This window comes from Melanotaenia boesemani, chromosome 7 (genome assembly GCF_017639745.1).
Source record: "Melanotaenia boesemani isolate fMelBoe1 chromosome 7, fMelBoe1.pri, whole genome shotgun sequence".
In the NCBI taxonomy this organism is placed as follows: domain Eukaryota; kingdom Metazoa; phylum Chordata; class Actinopteri; order Atheriniformes; family Melanotaeniidae; genus Melanotaenia; species Melanotaenia boesemani.
This window is the reverse complement of record NC_055688.1, coordinates 22,605,406-22,625,965: the sequence shown is the minus strand read 5'-3', so window position 1 is coordinate 22,625,965 and position 20,560 is coordinate 22,605,406. Positions and strand designations below refer to the sequence as shown.

At 39.5% G+C, this 20,560-nt stretch overlaps 2 protein-coding genes across 2 annotated transcripts; one reads left to right on the top strand and one right to left on the bottom strand.

Moving 5' to 3' along the window:
- Window positions 1-550: 550 nt before the first annotated feature.
- Window positions 551-1,363, top strand: map1lc3cl (microtubule-associated protein 1 light chain 3 gamma, like). The gene is made up of 4 exons (XM_041990592.1): window positions 551-635; window positions 739-794; window positions 900-1,006; window positions 1,174-1,363. Exons 1-4 carry the CDS (start codon window positions 578-580, stop codon window positions 1,361-1,363), a joined length of 411 nt encoding a protein of 136 aa, XP_041846526.1. The 5' UTR covers window positions 551-577.
- Window positions 1,364-6,280: 4,917 nt separating this feature from the next.
- Window positions 6,281-19,024, bottom strand: ehd1a (EH-domain containing 1a). The gene is made up of 6 exons (XM_041989380.1): window positions 18,236-19,024; window positions 13,605-13,702; window positions 9,658-9,899; window positions 8,714-8,884; window positions 7,724-7,888; window positions 6,281-7,376 (listed from the first exon to the last, which is right to left on the bottom strand). The coding sequence occupies exons 1-6, from the start codon at window positions 18,622-18,624 to the stop codon at window positions 6,843-6,845; spliced, it is 1,599 nt and encodes a 532-aa protein (XP_041845314.1). The 5' UTR covers window positions 18,625-19,024; the 3' UTR covers window positions 6,281-6,842.
- Window positions 19,025-20,560: the final 1,536 nt, after the last annotated feature.

Here is a 20,560-nt window from a genome sequence, read left to right as displayed (position 1 = left end):
TACATGAAGAGCTTGGCAAGGCGCTGCACAGATAATGTATCAGAGGCACAATAATTCCCACCATCAGCATCACAGAAGCTCCACTGATCCTGATCAGTGTCGGTTGAGGTGACTAAAACAAGAAAAAAGTATTAGATGGAGCCAAAATGGCTACAGAGAGGTCAAAGGTCAGAAGCTATCAAATTCATATTAGTGATGAGTGTAACAGCAGATTTTAACTGTGGACATTTGGGGTGCCTCCTCATACTGAAGTGGACTGTCCTCCATTGTCCCTATATTGCTTACGTGACAGCGCCACCGATGTCACACACAGCTGTGAGAAAGCTCATTGACATAACCAGTATGTGTGAATGTGGCCTGAACCAGAGGACAGCACAGAGGCATCGCTGCGCCCACTCACTGCCCAACTCCTCCCAGCTCTGCCTCTATAAAACACCAGCAGTAACAGAGACTCGCTGAGGTTTTGTCACTTCCACCCGAGGGGACTTCACCGTCAGCCCGGGCACTGCTGCCTCACAGGCGCCGTCAGCGTCGCAGCCTCCATCACCACCAGACTTTGCAAACTTCCCCAAGGGGTATGGCTCCTTTTGAAAAATCCATGGAAATGATGCCCTTCAAGCAAAGGAAATGCCTTGGTAAGACCCCCTGATTACTGCTGCATCTTCTTGCATCAGCACACTGACCTCACAGTGCATGGATGGTAGTTTCAAGTCTATAATATTCTGCATTTCTGTTTAGCTACAAGAAAAGATGAAGTGTGCAGTATTCGATCTAAATTCCCCAATAAATTACCTGTGAGTTGGTTTGAATTCTGCTATTGTGCAATTCTACCTCATTTAATTGCATTTCTAGAGTATTTTTGAGCTATCTGCAGATCACAGGTGGGTTTTTGTGTTTAGGTGATTGTTGAACGTTACATACGTGAAAAGACTCTCCCCCTGATGGACAAAACAAAGTTCCTGGTTCCCTTTGAGCTCACCTTGGGTCAGTTCCTCTGCCTGCTCAGGTGAATTATTCTTTGTTTTGAGTTTTACTCATGTTTCAACCCTCCCATCTATTTGCTTTCTCCTCAGAGCTGTCAGATTTTTAATTGTTCTCTCATATCCTTCTTTGAGCTGAAGCTCTTTGCTGCTTTCCACCCATAATTCGACTTTCCACTCGTTTTTCTTTCAGGAATAAAATTGCTCTGGATTCCTCCCAAACACTCTTCCTTCTGGTGGCAGAAAAAAGCATGTCCTGCATGTCCTGCAGCATGGGGGAGGTGTATTCTCGCTACAGAGATACTGATGGCTTCCTCTACATCACATATGCCTCTCAGGAGATGTTCGGAGCACCTCAGCCAGCTGCCAGGCCACCATGCTGAACCTGGGACAGAACAAATGAACTCAACCCTGACCAAAAGTGGTTAAATCATACAAGCAAACTGGAGAAAAAAGTTTATAAAACTGAACCGAATGAGACCATTTTTCCCCAGCTTTGTTGCCACAAACCACACATCTGCCTACCTCATCAAACCTGTCTGGATTTTGAAACACACTGATTCGGCGTGGTGCCAGTTTTCTTTGTGCTGGCTCTTCACCTGATAAGCGAGGACGAGACTCACTGTGATGAAGACTTTGATTTGGACTGATTTGCTTTCATTTAATGGTTCCTTTCATTCACACAGAGAAGTGAACACAATACCGAAAAATGTATCCATATTCTTTTGTTTTTTAACTGAAGACAGCATTTTACAATCATCTGATCTTTCAGTTGCTACATCAACTTAATGAAAATGTTGAAACTATGATTGTTATTTAATCTTTTAAAAGACAAAAAAATGTCTTCTGTTTGGCTCCAATGTAAACACAACCATGTCCACATTTCTGTAACGGCAGCTGAACGACTCCCTCTCTCTAAAAGAAAGGGAAACTATTTTAGTTGGTAATTCTAACCCTTTTTAGCACTTATCTTTTCTCCCTCCTCCCTTTTTATAAATTGCCTCCTCATCCTCACGTTCCCTTAAAAATGTGAACTGGTCCCACGGATGTACCATTACAGGATTCACCGCAGCACCCCTGATGTCATTTAATGCTGCTCTGATGTGTTCTGTGTCTAAGATACCAAAAATAAATATTCCTCCTTTTAATGATTTATCTGTGTGTGATGTTCACTAATGACCTGCTGAGTTCATGCTGATTTGTAAATTTATGCAGATAACATTATGAGGCAGTGGTTGTATGTTAGCTGCATCACCCTGTCAGATAGCAGGTGTGTTTTAATAACCTTGTTTCCAAAAACAGCTGGGCGTAGTATACAATGTACATAAAACAGAAAAGACAATTATAAACATTTTTACAGCTTTTCTCAAACACAGACAACATATCAGGGATGAAATCAAGATGTTTTTGTTATTGAAGAATTGGCTAATTTTGAATACAACAGCAGTAATACAATTGCAACCAGGGGAACATACTGACTATAACATCCATCCATTTTCTAATTCTAATGCACACAGAGAGGCAGGAGAGGTAAGAGGTTGGGTACACCCTGGACAGGTCATTAGATCAGGTTAAAAACCTGTTACTGAAAATAAATTCTTCACTTATAAATTAAACATTAAAATCTCCCTATTGAAATTCAGACCCTTACAGGACCAGAAACCAGCTACGTGACATGACTGGACATGAAATTAAAAAAGGGCATCCCAGATATTTTCACTTCTACAAATGTAAACAAGCATTCATCACCCTGTGAAGAACTGCATGGAAAATCCAAATAGAGTCATTTTTTTTTTTCCACTTACAATTCAAAAGAATTTCAGGATTTCATCATTACTCTTCATGATATCAAATTCAGGATATTTGCCAATCTTTCTAAATGAGTTCAGCCCGAGGTCAGACTGTGGAGTTCTTAAAGAAAATGCAAAAAACCCAAGACCTACATCTCAGACTTTATAGGCCTCAGTTAGCGTGTTCAATGTTAAATCATGGCTTGGTTTAAAGGCCTACCAGAGGCACTACATTTGGCAAAAAAACAACAACAACAAAAAAAAGTATACCAGCACAAACACTTCAAAGCAACTCTGAAGCATTGTGATGAAGGGGAGATGATTTGGGCTTGATTTGCAGCCATGAGACCTCGATACCTTGTAGTCATAGAGTCAACCATGAACTCCTCTGTATACTGAAATATTGTACAATAGAAGGTGACACCATCTGTCTGACAGCTAAAGCTTGGCTGAAACTTGGTGATGCTACAGAACAATAGTCCCAAGCCCACCACTGAATCTACAACATACTGGATGAAAAAGAAAAGCATGATGCATTATCTAGCCAAGGTCTCCAGACCTCATCCTGGTTGAAATGCTGTGGTATGACCTTACAAGAGCTGTAAGGAATCAAAACCTGCTAATTTTAATAAACTGAAGCAAGTTGTGGGTCAAAATTCCCCCACAACTAGATGAGTGACAAATATGGTAATCAAGACAATGATATCTTCAAGTTATTTTGGCTTAGTTCTTGTTAAATAAATATGGACAAAGTGCATGTCATGTATTAGCCAAGATTGTATTTTACCACCTGGTAAGGTGGAGTATTTATTTTACTATATAGAAAACCTAAACTTTCTTATTCAAATGACGCTACAGCGTTTGGAGCAACATTTGCTGCCATCCAGATGAACCCTGATGTTTGGGGAGGCCTTGCTTTTTTAGCAAGACAGCGTCAAACTAAATTCTGGCATAATATGGGTTCATGCTGAATTCATCTACCTTCAATCCAGACCTTTTACACACTGAAAATATTTTATGGAAAAGGGAATATGCGAATGGAGGCCTGCAAGTGTTGAGAAGCTAAGATCTCATTGAAAAGATAAGAAAAACAAAACCAAACACTTACAGAGGGATATCAGAAGATTATGCAAAGCAGTGGTAAACATGCTTCTGTTACAGCTTGTGTGTTGTTCGCTTCCATGGTTTTCATTTTCAGCACTTGTGTATTTACTATTTTAATTTTGATACAAGGCTTAAATGCTTTGATGCATCCATTTCACAACTCACTGCACCCCCAATTTTTTTTTTTTTAGCTTTTTTTTTAAGTTCTATGAGAGAAACTTTCTCAGATATAAACATTTAACTTGAGTTTAAATATTAAAAACATAAAAAACAAACATAGTCTCATAACCTGTTTGGACTTTTCAGAGTTGCTAATGACCTGAGTTATTAACCAGCGCTTTGCTGTGAGGGGTATCCAGAAATATTTTCTGCTCCAGTGATTTGTTCTCACACATACAGGTGTTTCATTCCTCACCTGCCTCTGACAAGCGGCACTCCCAGCACATGCTTGTGTTATAAGCTCGACCCAGTCAACTCCCTGCTGGGTCAGTGTGTCAGAGGCTTGGATAGTTTATTTTTAAACCTGGTGGGGGCCAGTGCAATCCAAAATATGAAGAGGCGAGGTGATGAAACAAGGCAGCAGAGTGGCAGGAATACAGATGAGAAACAACGTTATTGACTGACTGCTCTCCATAAACAGTGGATGAGAAGGAAGGAAAAGGGAAAAAAATAAGATGAAGGGAGGGTGACATCCTAACAGAGGCTGACAGAAAAAAAGGAAATGCTGTAAAGGGAAGATATACAGTAGAGTAGGCTGACAGCTATGCAAACGCTGTGTACAGAAGCACAGGGATGTGGAGACGTACCGCCTCTCACTTCACACCACTGTGGGCATTCCAGCAGCTTTCTGCCATTCTTGAGCAGGAGGAGCCTCGGAGCGACTGACGGCTGTAAATTATCTGCTCTAACAGAACTCAAAGGGAAAACCATGTAACACATTATATAATACATCCCACAGGATGCTTATCAAACTATCACAACCATGTAAGTTCATCAGCAGATTTATATTTTTCACACCTTTTGAAATAAATGAATTATTAAATAAGCTGTCACTGTGTAGATTACACATTTCCAACAGCTAAACATGAAGGGGCATGACAAATACGATTTCTTGTTTGAAAAGAGAGTAGCAAGAGGAACAGTTGATAGCCCTTCAGTGAGCTAAACCCATGCATTTTCCAATAAAAATATATTGAAATGAGTCCAAAGGGAACATTTTGTTTAAAAAGCACAAAAATAGAAGAAAATATGACAAAGCCTTTTAGTGCAGAACTGTACTTCAGCTGCAGGAGCAAAGGAAAAAAACAGGCCTATTGAAACAGCCTGTAATTATTTATCAAGACACAAGAGAGCGCCTCTGGACTTAATCACCGATGAAACATCATGTGTATGTATCTGACACCAGCTACCAGTCTTGTGAGTTAGTGTGCAGGCTGAGTGTGTTTATGTAATGAAGTGCATGACTGTGAGTATAACAGAAGGATGAAGTGTAACATTGTTTTAGGTGAGCTGACGCTCTCAGATGTGATTCAGCGTCACAACCGTTCCTCTCCGTCGGATGATAGTTGCAGATTGGAGCTGATGGATGTGGCAGTGTTGGTTGGCGTGTTTGTGTAATTCTTGGTTAAGTAAATTCATTCATTACAGTTTTGTTTTAATGTTCTCTGTTATTGTGTTATTTTGTTTCATTGTTAAGCACTTTGTGAGTTTTATCTTGAAAGGTGCTTTATAAATATTTACTTATTTCAAACAGAAAGAACCTGACAACATGGTTCAACTTCTGGGGATTATTTACAAGTCTGTTTCTTGTGTCTGTGTCGTTTTTTTAATCACGTGAACGACCATCATATTCAGACCTGTGCCGATTTTACGAGAATGCATGTTTAAAAGGAAAAAACATATACGAGGAAAAGAACTTCCTGTCCTTCTGTTAATGATTTGTGCGTCTGAGCCTGGGCTGACATTTTATGAATGGTCTCCATGTGTCCTCTGACTGCTCCAGAGAAGAGTCCCAAGTGTCTTCTTTCATTGCTGTTTCCAATTTGCCTTCAAAAATATGCAGCCAGAAGTGACTTGTTTCATGAGTAAATGACCTTATATGTCCTGCTGTGGCCTCTAGTTTGGACTGTCTGGCCAACAGAGGGCAGAAGACGACACTTCAAGGAGAGCATATTAAAGAAAATCTCTGTCACAGTCCTCGATATGACCATTGTAACAGATGGCTACAAATTAAGCACATGTTGGATTTATATTAATTTTTAATAACTAATTCTTGGTTTCAATCTGTAAGGTTTTCAATCATCTTCCTGGGGTCACGCTGCCTCTGGACTAAATAGTGCTGCTTACCAGTAAGAAGTAATATTTATGATGAGTGTAATTAAAGATTCATTACAAATACACAAGTCACACAATGCAGTACTCAATTTTATTCATCTGGCAAAATAATAAAATGGGAAGCATTTGGAAAGAGTCAAAGTTAAGTCAGGAAATACAAAAATATAGTCAAAGCAATTCTAACAACTATTTTAATTAATTTCCTTTTTCCCCTCTCTCCAAATGGAAAAAAACTATATTTCTTTGGATCAACATATTATATATTGACTGTATACTTATAAGATATCTTTACACAGGATGCATAAATCCATGTTAGGCCCCATCATGCAACCTCCAGATTTGTTGCTTGATCCAGATTTTGTCCTTTCAACACCATCTCCTCTTTTCTTTCCACTTAGATACCTGAATATTATCCCCTAATGCACAAAGATGGACTTGCCCTCCCACCCACCCCAGAAACCCTCCAGTCTCTCTCTGGTGAAAAAGATCACAGCATTGCCTCCTCACAGAGTGTCAGGAAGCGTAAGGACTCACAGCTTGATGGGGATGATGCTGTTCATGCTTGTGACTGGACTTTTTTGAGTCTTTAACATGAGTGTTGACGTGGTTGTTTCCCCTCCTTCTCTCTGGTCTTTTAGTCCTGCACCACAGTCCCACGCTTGGATGGAGGTACCAGGTGCTCAGGCAGCGCTGGTGGCAGCTCATGGCCTTCCAGCTTCACCTTGATCAGGTGGTTGGCCAGGGCGAACTCCTCATCATCAAGCAGGCCATCTTTATCCACATCTGCCAGCTTCCAGATCTTTCCAAGGACTGTGTTGGGCAGCTTGGACTTAAGCATCTCCTTCTTGGCTGCAGCACCGGAAACTTTGCCATTGATGGGGGAGAGGGTGTAGAAGATCTCATCATAAGTGGGTTTGTCACGACCCACCACCCATTCCAGCTCGTCAATGCCTTCGCTAGCGCCCTCTCCGTAGCCATGGCAGAAGGGACCACTCATCGTTCCCTCGAAGGCTCCACCCTTGACGGACTGGCTGGGCATAGAGGCCTCCTCCTGGCGCACCATGGCCATGAGACGAGCTATGTCATTGGCAAGCATGTCCTCTACTGCCTCTAGTAGTTTGGGTTTCAGCGCTGCAAATTTTGTGAAGTCATGGCCATTTAGCAGCTCCTGAAGGGATGGGGAGGAGAGAAAACAGGAATTTGTGATAGAAATAGATCAGTCTTCAATGGCTACCAACCAGAGCAGAGTACAAGAAGCAGGATTTCCTGACAAACCAGGAAAAATAAATCTCATTCCCATCCTGGCCCATCCTGAAGGGTGAGGAGCAGGAAAGAAGGGCAAAGATGTAAAGAGTAAAGTTTAGAAGGTCATTGTACTCTGAGAGGTTTGTTTCTACACTGGATGAAACACAAAAATAACCACTCCATCATATCTGTAACTCCAGACAGTACATCACAGTCTGATGTGGAGGTGGCTACATCTCCCTGTGGATTGCTCTCTATTTTTAAGCTCACCTGCATCTTTGCAAGGTTGGGAAAGTCTCCAGGTGAGATCTGGTGCTCCTTCTCTATTTTGTGGTAGATCTCACCAAGGTTGCCGATCAGCTCCTTTTTCTTAGTGTCCTTTCCAAACACACTGGGCATCTCCTTTTTCAGAGAGCTGATAATGTAGGCATGCACCTGGATGTCATAACACGAATAAGAGACATTTTCAGTGATCATTAAGGTTTTTATTAACAGTTATTTTTCTTTTGTCCTTCATTAAACTGAGAAATATGGTAAATTCAGGGATGAAAGTGAAAAATAAATCAATGTAATTTGTATTTTAAAAATGTGGGGATTTTTAAAGTGGAAAAAAAAGATAAACTACCATTAAAAAAAAAACTCAGATTTTTTTTTTTAAACATGAAATCACGTGGTTCATGGTTTCAATACTTGAGTCATTCTTGTACCTGTGGTTAATTCAAAACAAAACTAACACTAGATTAGCCAAGACCGTTTTTTCCATGTGCAATCACTCACAGGAAGAAGGAGGAGGACATTTTGGTCAAAGAATAAAATAGACAATAAACCCAAGAGAAAAGTATGGAAAAAAACTAACAAAACATAAAGTACTCCTTTCTAAACTGAAGAGTAATATCACTGTATCTATAAGGCCCATCTCAACATTAAATTGGCTTTTTATTATATTTTGTAGACATTATGATTCTCTGATTAATGAATGATTCCTCTAATCTCTCATTTTTCTCTCTAGCACTGCCAGATGAATTCCTCCTTCAACTTACTCGAATCCTTCATTGTCTTTTGTAAAAACATATCACCATCATTTTTTATAACACCATCTTTTGTCAAAACTAAGTAACACAGCAGCCCGAGTTACACATTGTGTTTAATTTAATGATGCAAAGGCAAATCCAAAATCAAAACTGTGTAAATGCTGAATGTTAAAAAGGACACAATTGGTATGACAGAGGGGTGAGTGAATTGGACTTTATTAATACCGACCTTGGCGAGCCGTGCCCGTTTGATGAGGTCATTGAGTTTGCGCAGAGCTGCATTACGTGGCAAAGACTGGATGTCTACGAACAGGTCCTGTTCTTCCGCCTCAAACAACTTCCTGTTGTCGGGCACCAACAGGGGCTGAGCCCAGAACGACCCAATGTACACGCGCACAACCTAGAACAACGTTTGCACAGGTTACTCTCCATTTCCCTCACGTTTAACTTTTCTGCCTACATTGACTTGAGAGGAAATACTTCCATAAGTCATGTGCATGACACTGCAGTGTGGCTGTTGTATAAATAGACACAAAACATTTATCTTATGTCCCCAAAAATCAAATGGAGTGTACAACAATACACCACAGGATAATAGTCTTGTTAGTAAAGCAAAATGAAAACTTTAAAAAAAAATTAATAATGTGCACAATGCTTTATGTCCCATGTAAAGTCAATGAATAATGATCTTCAAGATCCAAAGGTTTCTCTGGGATCAGTTGATGAATATGGCTCTGGAGTAAACATTAACCAAACAGTCAGGGAACAATCATGAGACTATGTCACATGATAGGACACGCGATTTGAAAAGGAGGGTATTAGAATTGCTTTTCACTTTCATTACATTTATATGTTGGTTTTTTTCTCATGTCTTTTGATACAGTGACAGCCTGAGAACACGACATCTTTGAATGGTGTTGTCCATGAAGAAGTCATTTGACCTCTATCTTGACTTGAAAAACATGGTCAGAGCTTCAAAACTCACACTGACTGACTTGACTAATTACAACCAACAGTCAGGGTGTGAAATGAACTCAAGCTTAAATTTCTTATGAATGAATGAACGAAAGAACGAATGAGGCTGTTTTCAGATTTTAAGACCAATTTATATATGAAATTTCATATAAATATTACACAAAAGTACAAACATGGGGAATAAAAATATATTTTTACCTCGGGTGTGTTGATGATTTTTCCCAAAGACCACATTAGTGCTCCGTAGACCCTCATCAGCTGCTGAGTGCTGATCTGATCGGCCTTGTTCAGCACCACACGCATTTTGTCTTCATGGTTCTTGAGGGCACGGATCACCTCAGAGAACTCATCAGAAATGTCCAGCTTGTGGGCGTCAAACAGGAGGATGATGCGGTCCACACGCTCAGCAAACCACTCAAGCACAGCAGCAAAGTCATAGCCTGGGAGAGTACAGGAAGGTAGACAGGATCTTAAGGACATCTGCATGGGTGTAATTAATCTGCTTTTCAGAATAACATTAAATCTTGCATATACCTGGGCTTTAAACAATTATTTGATATTAGTTTCTTGAAGGGATCCTGGAAGAGTGATGATAATCATCGGTGCGGATGTGAGGTTATTCAAGTATGTTTCATCTGACAAATAGCTCAATGCCCCAATTACTTCATAACTAATATCCTTGCAGAGGCTGCAGGTTGTATGTTGCACATAGTATTAGTCATATTGATCTAATAATGTTTTTTTAAAAAAAGAAAGAAATTCTTTGAAGAGGCTGGGCTTTTCCCTTGGTTGTTGTTTAACTAGGTATACTGAGAAAATAGAGATGGGTCTAAAAGATAAAGACTGAATCAGAAAGTCTCAGAACAAACCTGTCAATGTACAGTATGTATTAGCCTCAGTGATGAAACAGTGACCTTAGTGATTGATCAAGTCCTGCAATATGGCTTCAGGATGTTGACTAACCAAGTTCCTATCCCAGATTAAGCACTTAAACTTGGTCTACTAATCACATCCCATAGTCGTTTCATGAAGAAAAAGGCTAACATAAATTTCAAAACTGGCCTTCTGTGAGTTTTATTTTCATTGAGCATACGGAGAAAGTTGGTGGTTGTGGTTTTGATTAGTGCCTGTGTGTCATCTGATCAGAAAAGAATGCAGCTGGTCTAAAAGCTCATCATGGCTGCTGCACAATCAACGTCAGATCTGCTGTGCATGCATTCCAACGTGGCTGGATTTTCTCCCTATCCAATACACATAAACAAAAGAAAGACAGAGAGATACAGATGATGTAGACAATGATCAAGATACAGACAGGTGAGCAGGGAGAAAAAAATAGGCAAAAGAGGGAACACAGAGGAAGAGATGAGTAAAAGCAAAAGTAAAAGTAAGAGACAACTAAATAGGGAGTTTTTGCACATGGTAAGTGAAAGTAAAAGGGAGACAAAGGGAGAATGTTTCTAATCTAAAATCCTAGTGGTAGCCAGCTGAGAACATTTGTTCATTCCCTCCCAAGTCTGTTTTTAAACACACATGTCAGGGAATCAGACAGAGACAGCTGCTCAAGCCCAGACGTACTTATAGCATCAGCAACTGCTATGTCTGTACCATATACAGTGAATGTACATGCAAGGATCAAGCCATAAACTCATGTCAAATTTTGACAGAGCTCAAAATCATTACCAGAAGAGGAAGACCAGTGAAGATTCACATTATAACTAGTTTGGCATTTTGGGAAGCACATTGATCTTCTAATGGAAGCATAAAAGTGCCAATCAATACCATCCACATATCAGTAGAGTAACCTCTAAGCTACGAACAGGAGTGAGTCAGAAAGCTTACCATACAGCCTAAATATTGCCAGGAACACCTTACGTGGTTGAGTTAGGCTGCAATAAAATCTACTAACCAGCATGTCTAAATCTTTCTTAATTTAATTGTTTGGTGTGCCAAGAGATAATTTAAAAAAACAAATAAATACTTTTTTTGTTGTTAATACAACAGTCTAAAAAAAAGCAACTCCAGTTAAATGAGAAATGAAAACAAGCAAACTTTCCCTAAATCTGAAATAATCAGTTTCGGTCTTTTCTAATCTAATTCCCTGAAAGGGAGGACATTTTCCAGAAATGTCAAGCTATTCCCAACATTACCGTACTGCAGGGCTTCATTTCATATGGCTAGAAGTTTTGAAAGTTTCAGCTTGGCTTCAAATAGCTTTAACACATAAATATTAAGTGTCATGTCATCAGTAGTGATTATGGGAAAGATACCAGACAGTTCTGCAAAAAAAAAAAAAAATAAAAACACTTGTTTTTGCTGCTGTCCATAAATAGTTAAGAAACTCACACCAACTCAAACATGCTAACCTAATCAAAAATAATGCATGGTCATAAAGTTACACATTTAAAAGAGGCCAAACATCCAGCGTATGGACTTTGTGATTTCAGTGTCTGGGGGTTTACTGAAGGCTTTTGCAGCTTCATAGTTATATCAAGGACATGAGACATACATCAAAAATAGTGGAATGTTTGACCTTATCTGACAAGTCACAGACACAACTTGTTAGCTTATATCACAAAGGAACACTCTAAAGCAAAACAACAGAATCATGTTGCCTTGGTACAAACCTGATATCTGCCATGATTCAGAGAGCAGACGTACATGCCCGTCACACATGAGCTGCACCATCTACTCAGTTCTGTTTATACATGACACGGTCCTAACAGTATGTCTATAGAGTACAGTACTGTATCCACAGTTTGTAAAAAACAGATAAGAAGATGACATGAATGAGAAAGTATGTTTAAGGAAGGGAGAAAGTGCCTTTGGGAGTAAGAATTTCTATGTATGTTTGCAGAGAAACAAAACTGAGGTATGTTGTTTGCTCTCGGACAGGGTCACCTCAGTGTGTGTTGGTCTCTGTTAACACACAGGCATGAACGCTTCATGTTTCAACCACCTGCAGAACAGATTAGCTTTGTTAATTTATTGTAATAAATATATGTATACACTTCTTGACAGACTTAATTTTCATAATTTTTTTCTAAAAATAAAAACCATGACCCTTTTACAGAAAAAAATGTACATTATATTCAAACTGTCATAAAAATACCAAAATTATCATTAATTCTTTGAACTGTTTTTCCTCTTTTTCATGTTGTTTCCACTTGGAAATAAACAATTAAGAACACACTGACAAATTATGAAGTAGCTCTTTGTGCACCTAGCTCTCTCTGGTGATAGTGGAGGTGAGGACAGTCTTGGGAAACTGCTATGTTTGCCATTTTAGTCCATTTCCTTTCCCTAGAGCACACAAAAGACTACATCTTGTATGTGTATTTCCTCTCAGCTACTTAAAGTAAGGTAGAAAAAGCAGAACCTTTGCTCAGGTGCACTGTTATAAACCGCTTGTGTTCTGTAAAATCATCAAAAGTCAAGTGAAAACTGTATGTGGCAATAATGAAATTACCCTATAGGTCCCAGCATTGTGAGAGCACAAGGATAAAAAATATTAACTCCATCATTTCAACATAGCACAAGGAAGTGATACGAAGTGATTAAAGTATAGAAAAAAAGTGATAAAACTAATAATATAAAGAATTTGGGAAAAATGTAAACAATATAGTTTTAAGAACAATTAAAAAATAATCCAAGCTAAGAGCACATGAAAATCAGAAAAAAATGGCTTAACTGTCAAAGTTGAGGATGCCCTAGAAAACAACACCTACCTAGTCAGGAAGTGAACTTCAAAGTGCAACAAGTAGTAGCTTTGCTACTGTCAAGCTGTGAGGGCCCCATCACATTTAGCTATTTGGCTACACTTTGCCTTGAGGGTGAAAAAGGAGTTAAATACAGGTTTGACAGCACTGCGAGTAAGACTGCTACAGTTGTCTTTGTAGAGTAGCTGCCAAGCAAATACAACAGAAAGGTTTGGAGATGGAAAAACAAGCATGCATATAGTTGGAGCACGTTTCCTTTTTATATCTCAACCTGCAACTTCCTGTGGGTTTATTTTGTATATGTGCAAAGCTTTCTGGTTACAGCATTCGGAAACTTTCAGATAGTGTGGTATGGTGCAAGCACAAGCTTTGCCAGGGATTTTCCAAAAGAAAAAGGTTGGTAAAGTGTTGGTGTGTGTGTATGCAGACCTCTGCTTATTCTCTGTTTTTCACCAGACAGGATTCCCGGAGTATCGATGATACTGATGCTCTCCAGGACAGGGTTAGGCATCTGAGCACACATGAACCTGCAGTGGAGATACACGGAGGACAGATGAAGGAGCACAGAAGGGAGAAATTAAGAGAAAAGAATGTCAGAGATTTGGTGAGAGTGTTTATACACAAACTTGGCATTTAACAGATGTATTTCTGAATCTTTTTAGTCACAACTGCCTTGCCCTCTGGCAGAGCACTAGTGGAATACCATTCTTGGTGTGGAAGAGACACAGCTAAAACACAAAGCAGTCAATGGGCAGCTGCAATCCCATTTTTTTCAAATTAGTTGGAAACAAGTGTATTTTACAATTTTGACATTAAATTTCATGTTGACAATTGGGTTACAATTATTATTAAGTCTATTATTTTCATGTCAATTACTATTTAAGTGAAAAACAACAAGTGATCGACTTTTAGGAGCACCATGTTAAACAGTGGAGTTGTTTCCACTATCTTCTGTTCCTGAATAACGTGATGCAATTCCCAAGTCATGTAGAAACACCCAAGAAATGCTTGCGGCATTGCAGGTCACTTACGCAGGTTACACCGTCTAACACAAACTTCAATCAAGCTTATATGATTAAATGTCTGAGCTCTAGCCAGCATTATAAACATAGTTTAGATGTTTTTGCTACAACAGAAACTACAGGATGATACAGATTTTCCAAACAGTGTGCTAAGGTGTTGTTTATAAGAGACCACTGCTGCTGTGACAATGATTATTGGTTTGATTATGATGCAATTATTGGGACAACACTTTATAAGCTATAAAATTATAGGTTTGAATTATTTCCAGTGTGAAACAATTTACATCACAAAAAGAGTCTCACACTGTTCTACTGGGGTTTCCATTTTAGTTGAGAGTCACAAAACCCCCCCAAAAAAACACAGAAACTGAGCCAATACATATGAGAGAACCAATAAACGAGAGAAGATGACTAGTTTTACATCAACCCACAATGTCCCACTCAGGACAAAGAAGGGGATTGTTACAATGCCCCACAGCTCAGAGTAATTCTTCTCCTTCTACTGCCCCCTCAGCCAAACTGAGCAATACTCACAACATGAGCTCAGAGGCACCAGGTCATAAGACTAGGAAAACCGTGCTTTTGCATTCCTGCTGTGACCACACTGAGAGCAGACACACACCCCTCAAACCTCACAGAGGTCGTGTACCTCATGCAATGGGGAAATGGAAAAGTCTGCAAAGACAAAGAAATATGGAAAGAATGGCCTCTTGCATAAAGATCCTATCCATGATATTACATGACAAAAACAGTGACGGCCAAGGATAACAAACATGCAGGTTTTTCCCTTCTCTCTCACATTAGATCCCCTATGATATCCAGTTGGAAATTTGGCTCAGATTTTCCATTGATCTATCTGTCTCAACATTTTTCCACAGAGCTTTTTAAGAAATAATCTTCAGATCAGCTTGAGCTGGAATTCTCAGAAATGGTGAACCCTTGCGGGTGTGGAGTCCGAAAATTCATCTGAGAGAGTAGAAAGTCCATGCATTTTGGAAGGCAGTTGGACATGAGGACATGGGTAAACATTTCACATCAGATCTGCTCTACAACTGGAATTCATGACACAAGATTTTCCTCTTCTGCCCTACTACTTGACCTACAGCTTTCCTTCACATAGTAACCTCAGCTTCCCGTACAGAAGAGGAAACAGGGTGGCTGTCACTAGCACTGGTGATGTGAACGGGGGGTTACAGCTGTCATCTTTTTACGTGCTTCCTGTAAAGTCTTGGCTTGTGTGGGCAACTAAATTACCTACTCCATTGATAACTGCACAATTCTTCACACATATTTTTAATATGCTCCGTAAGGCTTTACAAGTATCAGTCCCTACCTTGGTGAAAAGCAGAGTCAGCGTCCTGGAATATCAGGACAGGACGGAGCAGGACAGTGTGGGCCAGGGTGGGTCAGAGCGGAACTTAAGCTTTGCTGACTCCGGTTTTACTGACTAATGGCTTACAGAGAGCACAGAAATACACTGGGGCCCTGCAACTGCAGCGGTATGTAAAATAAAAGGGAACAAGGGTTAAAAAAATATTCATGCTTTTTGGGAGGAAATATTACGTTACTTCTGTGGAAACACTTTGAACAAAAATCACTGCGCAAGCCATAAGAAAAAAATAAAATAAAACAAGAAGAATATTAAGAAATGCAAAAAGATTGGCAACTTTGTTTTCAGTTTGCCAAAACCAAAAGCAAGCCCTAGGTTTGAAGATCCCAGGACTGGTTTCTGTTTACTCTCTCCCTAAATAACTGGTTACTGAAGGCAAGCCCCATCTGAGCCCGGTAGTTAAAGACTAATCCACATATAGAATAACTATAGTTAAGAGCTACATTATAGAGAAGTCATCACAGTCTGCTTAAAAAAAAAAGACAAAAAACAGCCAATTAAAAATCTGACCATCCTGAGCTCTTCTCCACGTATATAAGTAACAAGAACTCCTGAACCAGCTAAAAGGCCAGAATAAATATTTGGCCTTATGACAGAAAAATAATAAACTGGCCTAGTTTAAAACAAAAACAGCCCAGTTGTGATATATTTAATGATTGGATTTTTGACAGAAAGTTTTAAGCAGTTATAGGCCAGGTCAGTCATACTCAGTATTATGCTGTGTATGATCAGGTGATCTTCAAGCCAGAGTATTACCACTCAAGACAGCATATGCCTCTGAGACAAAGAGACAGACTACAAGTAAAGAATAACACTTCTCACAAGGCCACAGGACTTCATAAAACAGTTTGACAAATGATGCTTCAATGGACAATAGCCTTTGTTTACACACAATCTTATCTGGTTTCCTCTGAAGTCTGTAAGAAACTCTGAAAGGTTAATCAGGGACTATGAAGTCAAACATCCACTACTCATCAAAAGTGCCATCTGAAAAAGCATTGCTTTATTTTCCGAGTCTGCTTTCATAAAAGATAAGGATAACACTCTACATAATCACAGGAAGGAATTTTTGTGGATAATGGGAAGTAGACCAAAATAACCAAGTGTCCACTTGGGTGTTTAAATTACTACAGCATATTTGGTCATCTGAAGCCAATAACAGATTACGATCATGACAGGCTACAACTTAGTCATTTGTTAAGGGATTATTTGCCCATCTGCTCAGATGGGTATTGCTATGTAGGGTGACACCATGACAGCCCCCAGGGAGAGAAAGGGACATCCCCACATCCTTTGCAGGAAATGAAATCATCAACAATCAGATGTTAAGAAGTCTGACGTCATTACAAATCCGTAGTACAACAGGATTCAGGTGTTTATAGCTTCAACCAAGCACAGTCAGACTGCCTCTGACTCATAGCACTTTGCACTCTGAGCTTGACTGGGAGGAGCTCATTTCATGTGAATGGGACACTTTGAGCTTTTCCGGTGCCCTTGATCCTCTTCTTCTTTTAATTCTTTTTTTTTTTCTTTTTATTTGTTGGCACACCACTAACCACATTTTCCTCTATTATGTTGTCAATTGCCCTTTCATTTCTGCTTTTATTCTCCCCTTTTCCATAATTTCTACATTTCAGACATTGCTATGTTCTATTAACTAGCAAAAGCCCCACCTGAAGCCCTAAATTATATGACATTATAGAATGGCTCACCGTTTACACTACACCTGGACATCAATGTCAATGGTAATTTTGGAGACATTCTGAATGTTTAGAATCTATCTTATCTGGTATATCAATGTAATCTGAAATATCTGAACAGTTATGATGAAACATTTACTAACTTAGCAACCTCTACTGCAACAAATATGACACTAATAAAAGAGTTTGATACTAAAACCTTTAACCCTTTGTGATAAGACCTACTCACAGGTAGCACTTTAAGGAATTGGCTGGTCAGTTTGCACTGATGCAGAAACACTTACATGGCTAGCTGATCAAGAAACTTGTGTCAATGACATAAGGACAGAAGAAGGTCATAGAACAAGGTGTGACAGATGACGTGCCTGATAAAAAAAAGACACCAAAAACTATATAAGGTCATCATGTTGTCAAACATAGCTTACAACTATTTCTACTTTCATGAGGTCATTAGGACAGAAGAGTCTGTCAAGAGTAACTTTGCAAGGTGCCTAGAAGAAGAATAAATGCCTGGAGAAGGGTATGGTAGGGTTTTAAGTTAAGTGGCAAGGTTTGGTCCAAAGTGAAAGTAAGAGAACATTTGTTGATGGAATAACATGTTGGAAAGCACCTACATGTCCTTTGCTTGCTATACACGGGGTGGATTTGCGACCTGTCTGACACGAAACGGTTCATTCTCTCAACATGATGAAATAGAGAAAACTCACACACATTTGGCTCTTGCTCAAAGATTGCGCAACAACATACTGTGACTGTACCTTGAAAAAGTGTGGTGCATGTTAGAACTTGTAGGAGGAACATTTAAATCAGGGAAGATCCACTGTTGTGAGACATTGTTCACAAACACATACAAACTAAATGTTCAATTCAAGCATGACATTCACATGACATATTCACTTCACTTTGATCAATGTAATATCTTTAATGGGAAGCATACACTGGCATTACCTGTTGAGAAACGCGTTTCCAAAGGCGTTGAGTTTGCGGAAGGGCTTTTTGGGGTCGACAACCAGGGCATTACCCGGTATCACCCCCTCCTGTTCGCCGTGCATCACCGCGATGAAAGAGTCTGTGGTCGGCTCGGGTCCAATGCGCATACCGGGGAAGTCCTGCTCCATCAAGTGTCGGATGAAGGTTGTCTTGCCGGTAGAGTACTGACCCACCAGGAGTACCATGGGCTTGTTATCGAAGTCGGCATCTTCGAGTGCAGGAGAGTGGAAGTCGTGGAATCGGTACGTGTCCTCCAGAGGGAACAGTTTATTCCGGTAAAGCCGCCGCAGCCCCTCCGACACATTCTGAAACAGCTCGGGGTCCTTTTTCAAGGTTTTTCTGAACATGGCCACTGATTTTTACCCTTAATTGACACAAGTGTGCCGGTCTCCCCTTGAATAATTATCTAAATTGGTGGGTCTCTCACACCGTCAAGACGTTAGCTGCCTGCTGAAAGGAAACGACGACTGGGCGAGGTCTTCGAAGTTTTTATCCCCACCCTCCTCTTCGTTAGCTAGCCAGGCAGTAGCCACGCACTACGAGTTTCAGTCATTCAAGGAGGACTCTCTCTTTAGTGGACTTCGGTCAATATAACAGCCAGCAACAGTTCACTCTAAACCCTCTAGACACCTAACCCGTTTACCATTCAATGCAAGGTGAAAGCAGAAGAACGCCCCGATAACGGCTTTTAAATTAGCTACGGGCGTAGCAACGCTGTCAGTCATAAATCCAGCGCCAATGACGGGGGTGACACGCGGGCACCGGAAATTGTGCAAATATTTCACATTAAAATTTACCAGAACAATCTTGACCCAAACTTAAAAAAACTCACGTTTATGTTTTCAACAAAATATTTTACGTGAAAATGAATTTCTTTATCATTCTTTAAAAACATTTTAAGTCCGTTTTGTGGATATCAACATGAACATTTTTGTTACTATACCATCATAAGTGTTGCTTGTTAGTATAGGCCTGAATTGCAATTTTTTTTCTGTTTCCAATAAAAAAATGTATTCAGGAATAATTTTCCAATAATTAATAGATTATAGCTTCAACTTGTCCCACCAAGGCACCAAGACTGAAACAACCACCTCCACCATGATATGTTGTTTGTTGTATGTTACCAACGGTCCATCATGTACTTACTTTGTAATGTTACTGTTCAGCTCTCTGTGGTTGCTTAATATCTCATATTAGTAATTTGGTGTACATTTATATATTGTTTATTTTTACAACTATTTGTGTCTGTTTTGGCCTTGTTGTCTTGTTTGGTGACTCCTGTCAATTTTTTTTATCTCCTTGGATTCATGTGGCTTGTGTATTGTTAGTTTTCATTTCTTTGAAGCTTTTCATTTTGATCGTTTTTGTGTTACATTTTAGTTGTTTTCACACTGACACCACAGCCCTCATGAAAAAGCAGAGCAGATTGTACTTTTAAAGATCACTGAGAAGAGCTAAACTGACCCAAAAAATTGCAGTTATGTTTTTATAAATTATCAGTAGAAAGTATCATCACACACGCAGTTCAAAAGATGCACCATGGTAGACATGAAGCCATAAAATCAGCATATTGTAAGGACACAGCTTCTGGCACATCGCCACATGCATGTATAAAGTCAGAAATATAATTCGGGACTTCTTCCACTTAGAAAATAACTTGTTTACGCGGCTGCTTTCTGGGATGTGCTACAAGTTGTCCAAGGTCCACACTACCAGATTTATAAAAAGTTTTTATCCAAGTGCCATTAAAGAACTCATCTCCTAAATAGACCGTACACTAATACTAGGAATGTGCAATACATTGTGTAACATGTGATACAGTTTTCTTATACTTGCTTAAGTATTGCCTGTAGTATTTGTAACATGTGTCTGCTGTATGTGTTATTTTATTCTAACACAATGACCAGAACTGGATTTTTTGCTAATTTTTGCAGTAAAAGTATCAAATTGATTTAATTCAGTACAAGTTTTGTCTTTGTCTCCTTTTCATTTTACATTTCTTGTACATCTCTTCATTATATTTCCATTTATTTTTCATATCTCCTCTATGGTTAAGCTAAGTCATATTTCTGGCATTAGGTCAGGGACCACCTGACTCCTGGGACCGGTCTGCGCCCAGTAAGGCCGTTCAGTAATATGTCAAATGGTCACTAGGCGTACAGTTTTTGCTTTTGCTTTTCATTTCAAAGAGCCCGTATCAAGTTGCACATTGTACACAGTGATGACTACATTTCAGTTTCTGTTTCATTGCCTGTAACACTGACTATTTTTTAAACTATCTGA

Excerpts from the sequence above, each read along its gene's own strand:
- map1lc3cl (XM_041990592.1), top strand. The coding sequence starts at position 578 with ATGGCTCCTTTTGAAAAATCCATGGAAATGATGCCCTTCAAGCAAAGG. Across the intron at positions 795-899 it reads AATTCCCCAATAAATTACCT|GTGATTGTTGAACGTTACAT; the intron begins GTGAGTTGGTTT and ends TTTTGTGTTTAG. Across the intron at positions 1,007-1,173 it reads CAGTTCCTCTGCCTGCTCAG|GAATAAAATTGCTCTGGATT; the intron begins GTGAATTATTCT and ends TTTTTCTTTCAG.
- ehd1a (XM_041989380.1), bottom strand. The coding sequence starts at position 18,624 with ATGTTCAGAAAAACCTTGAAAAAGGACCCCGAGCTGTTTCAGAATGTG. Across the intron at positions 13,703-18,235 it reads GGAAACGCGTTTCTCAACAG|GTTCATGTGTGCTCAGATGC; the intron begins GTAATGCCAGTG and ends TCTCCACTGCAG. Across the intron at positions 9,900-13,604 it reads AAAACAGAGAATAAGCAGAG|GCTATGACTTTGCTGCTGTG; the intron begins GTCTGCATACAC and ends GTACTCTCCCAG.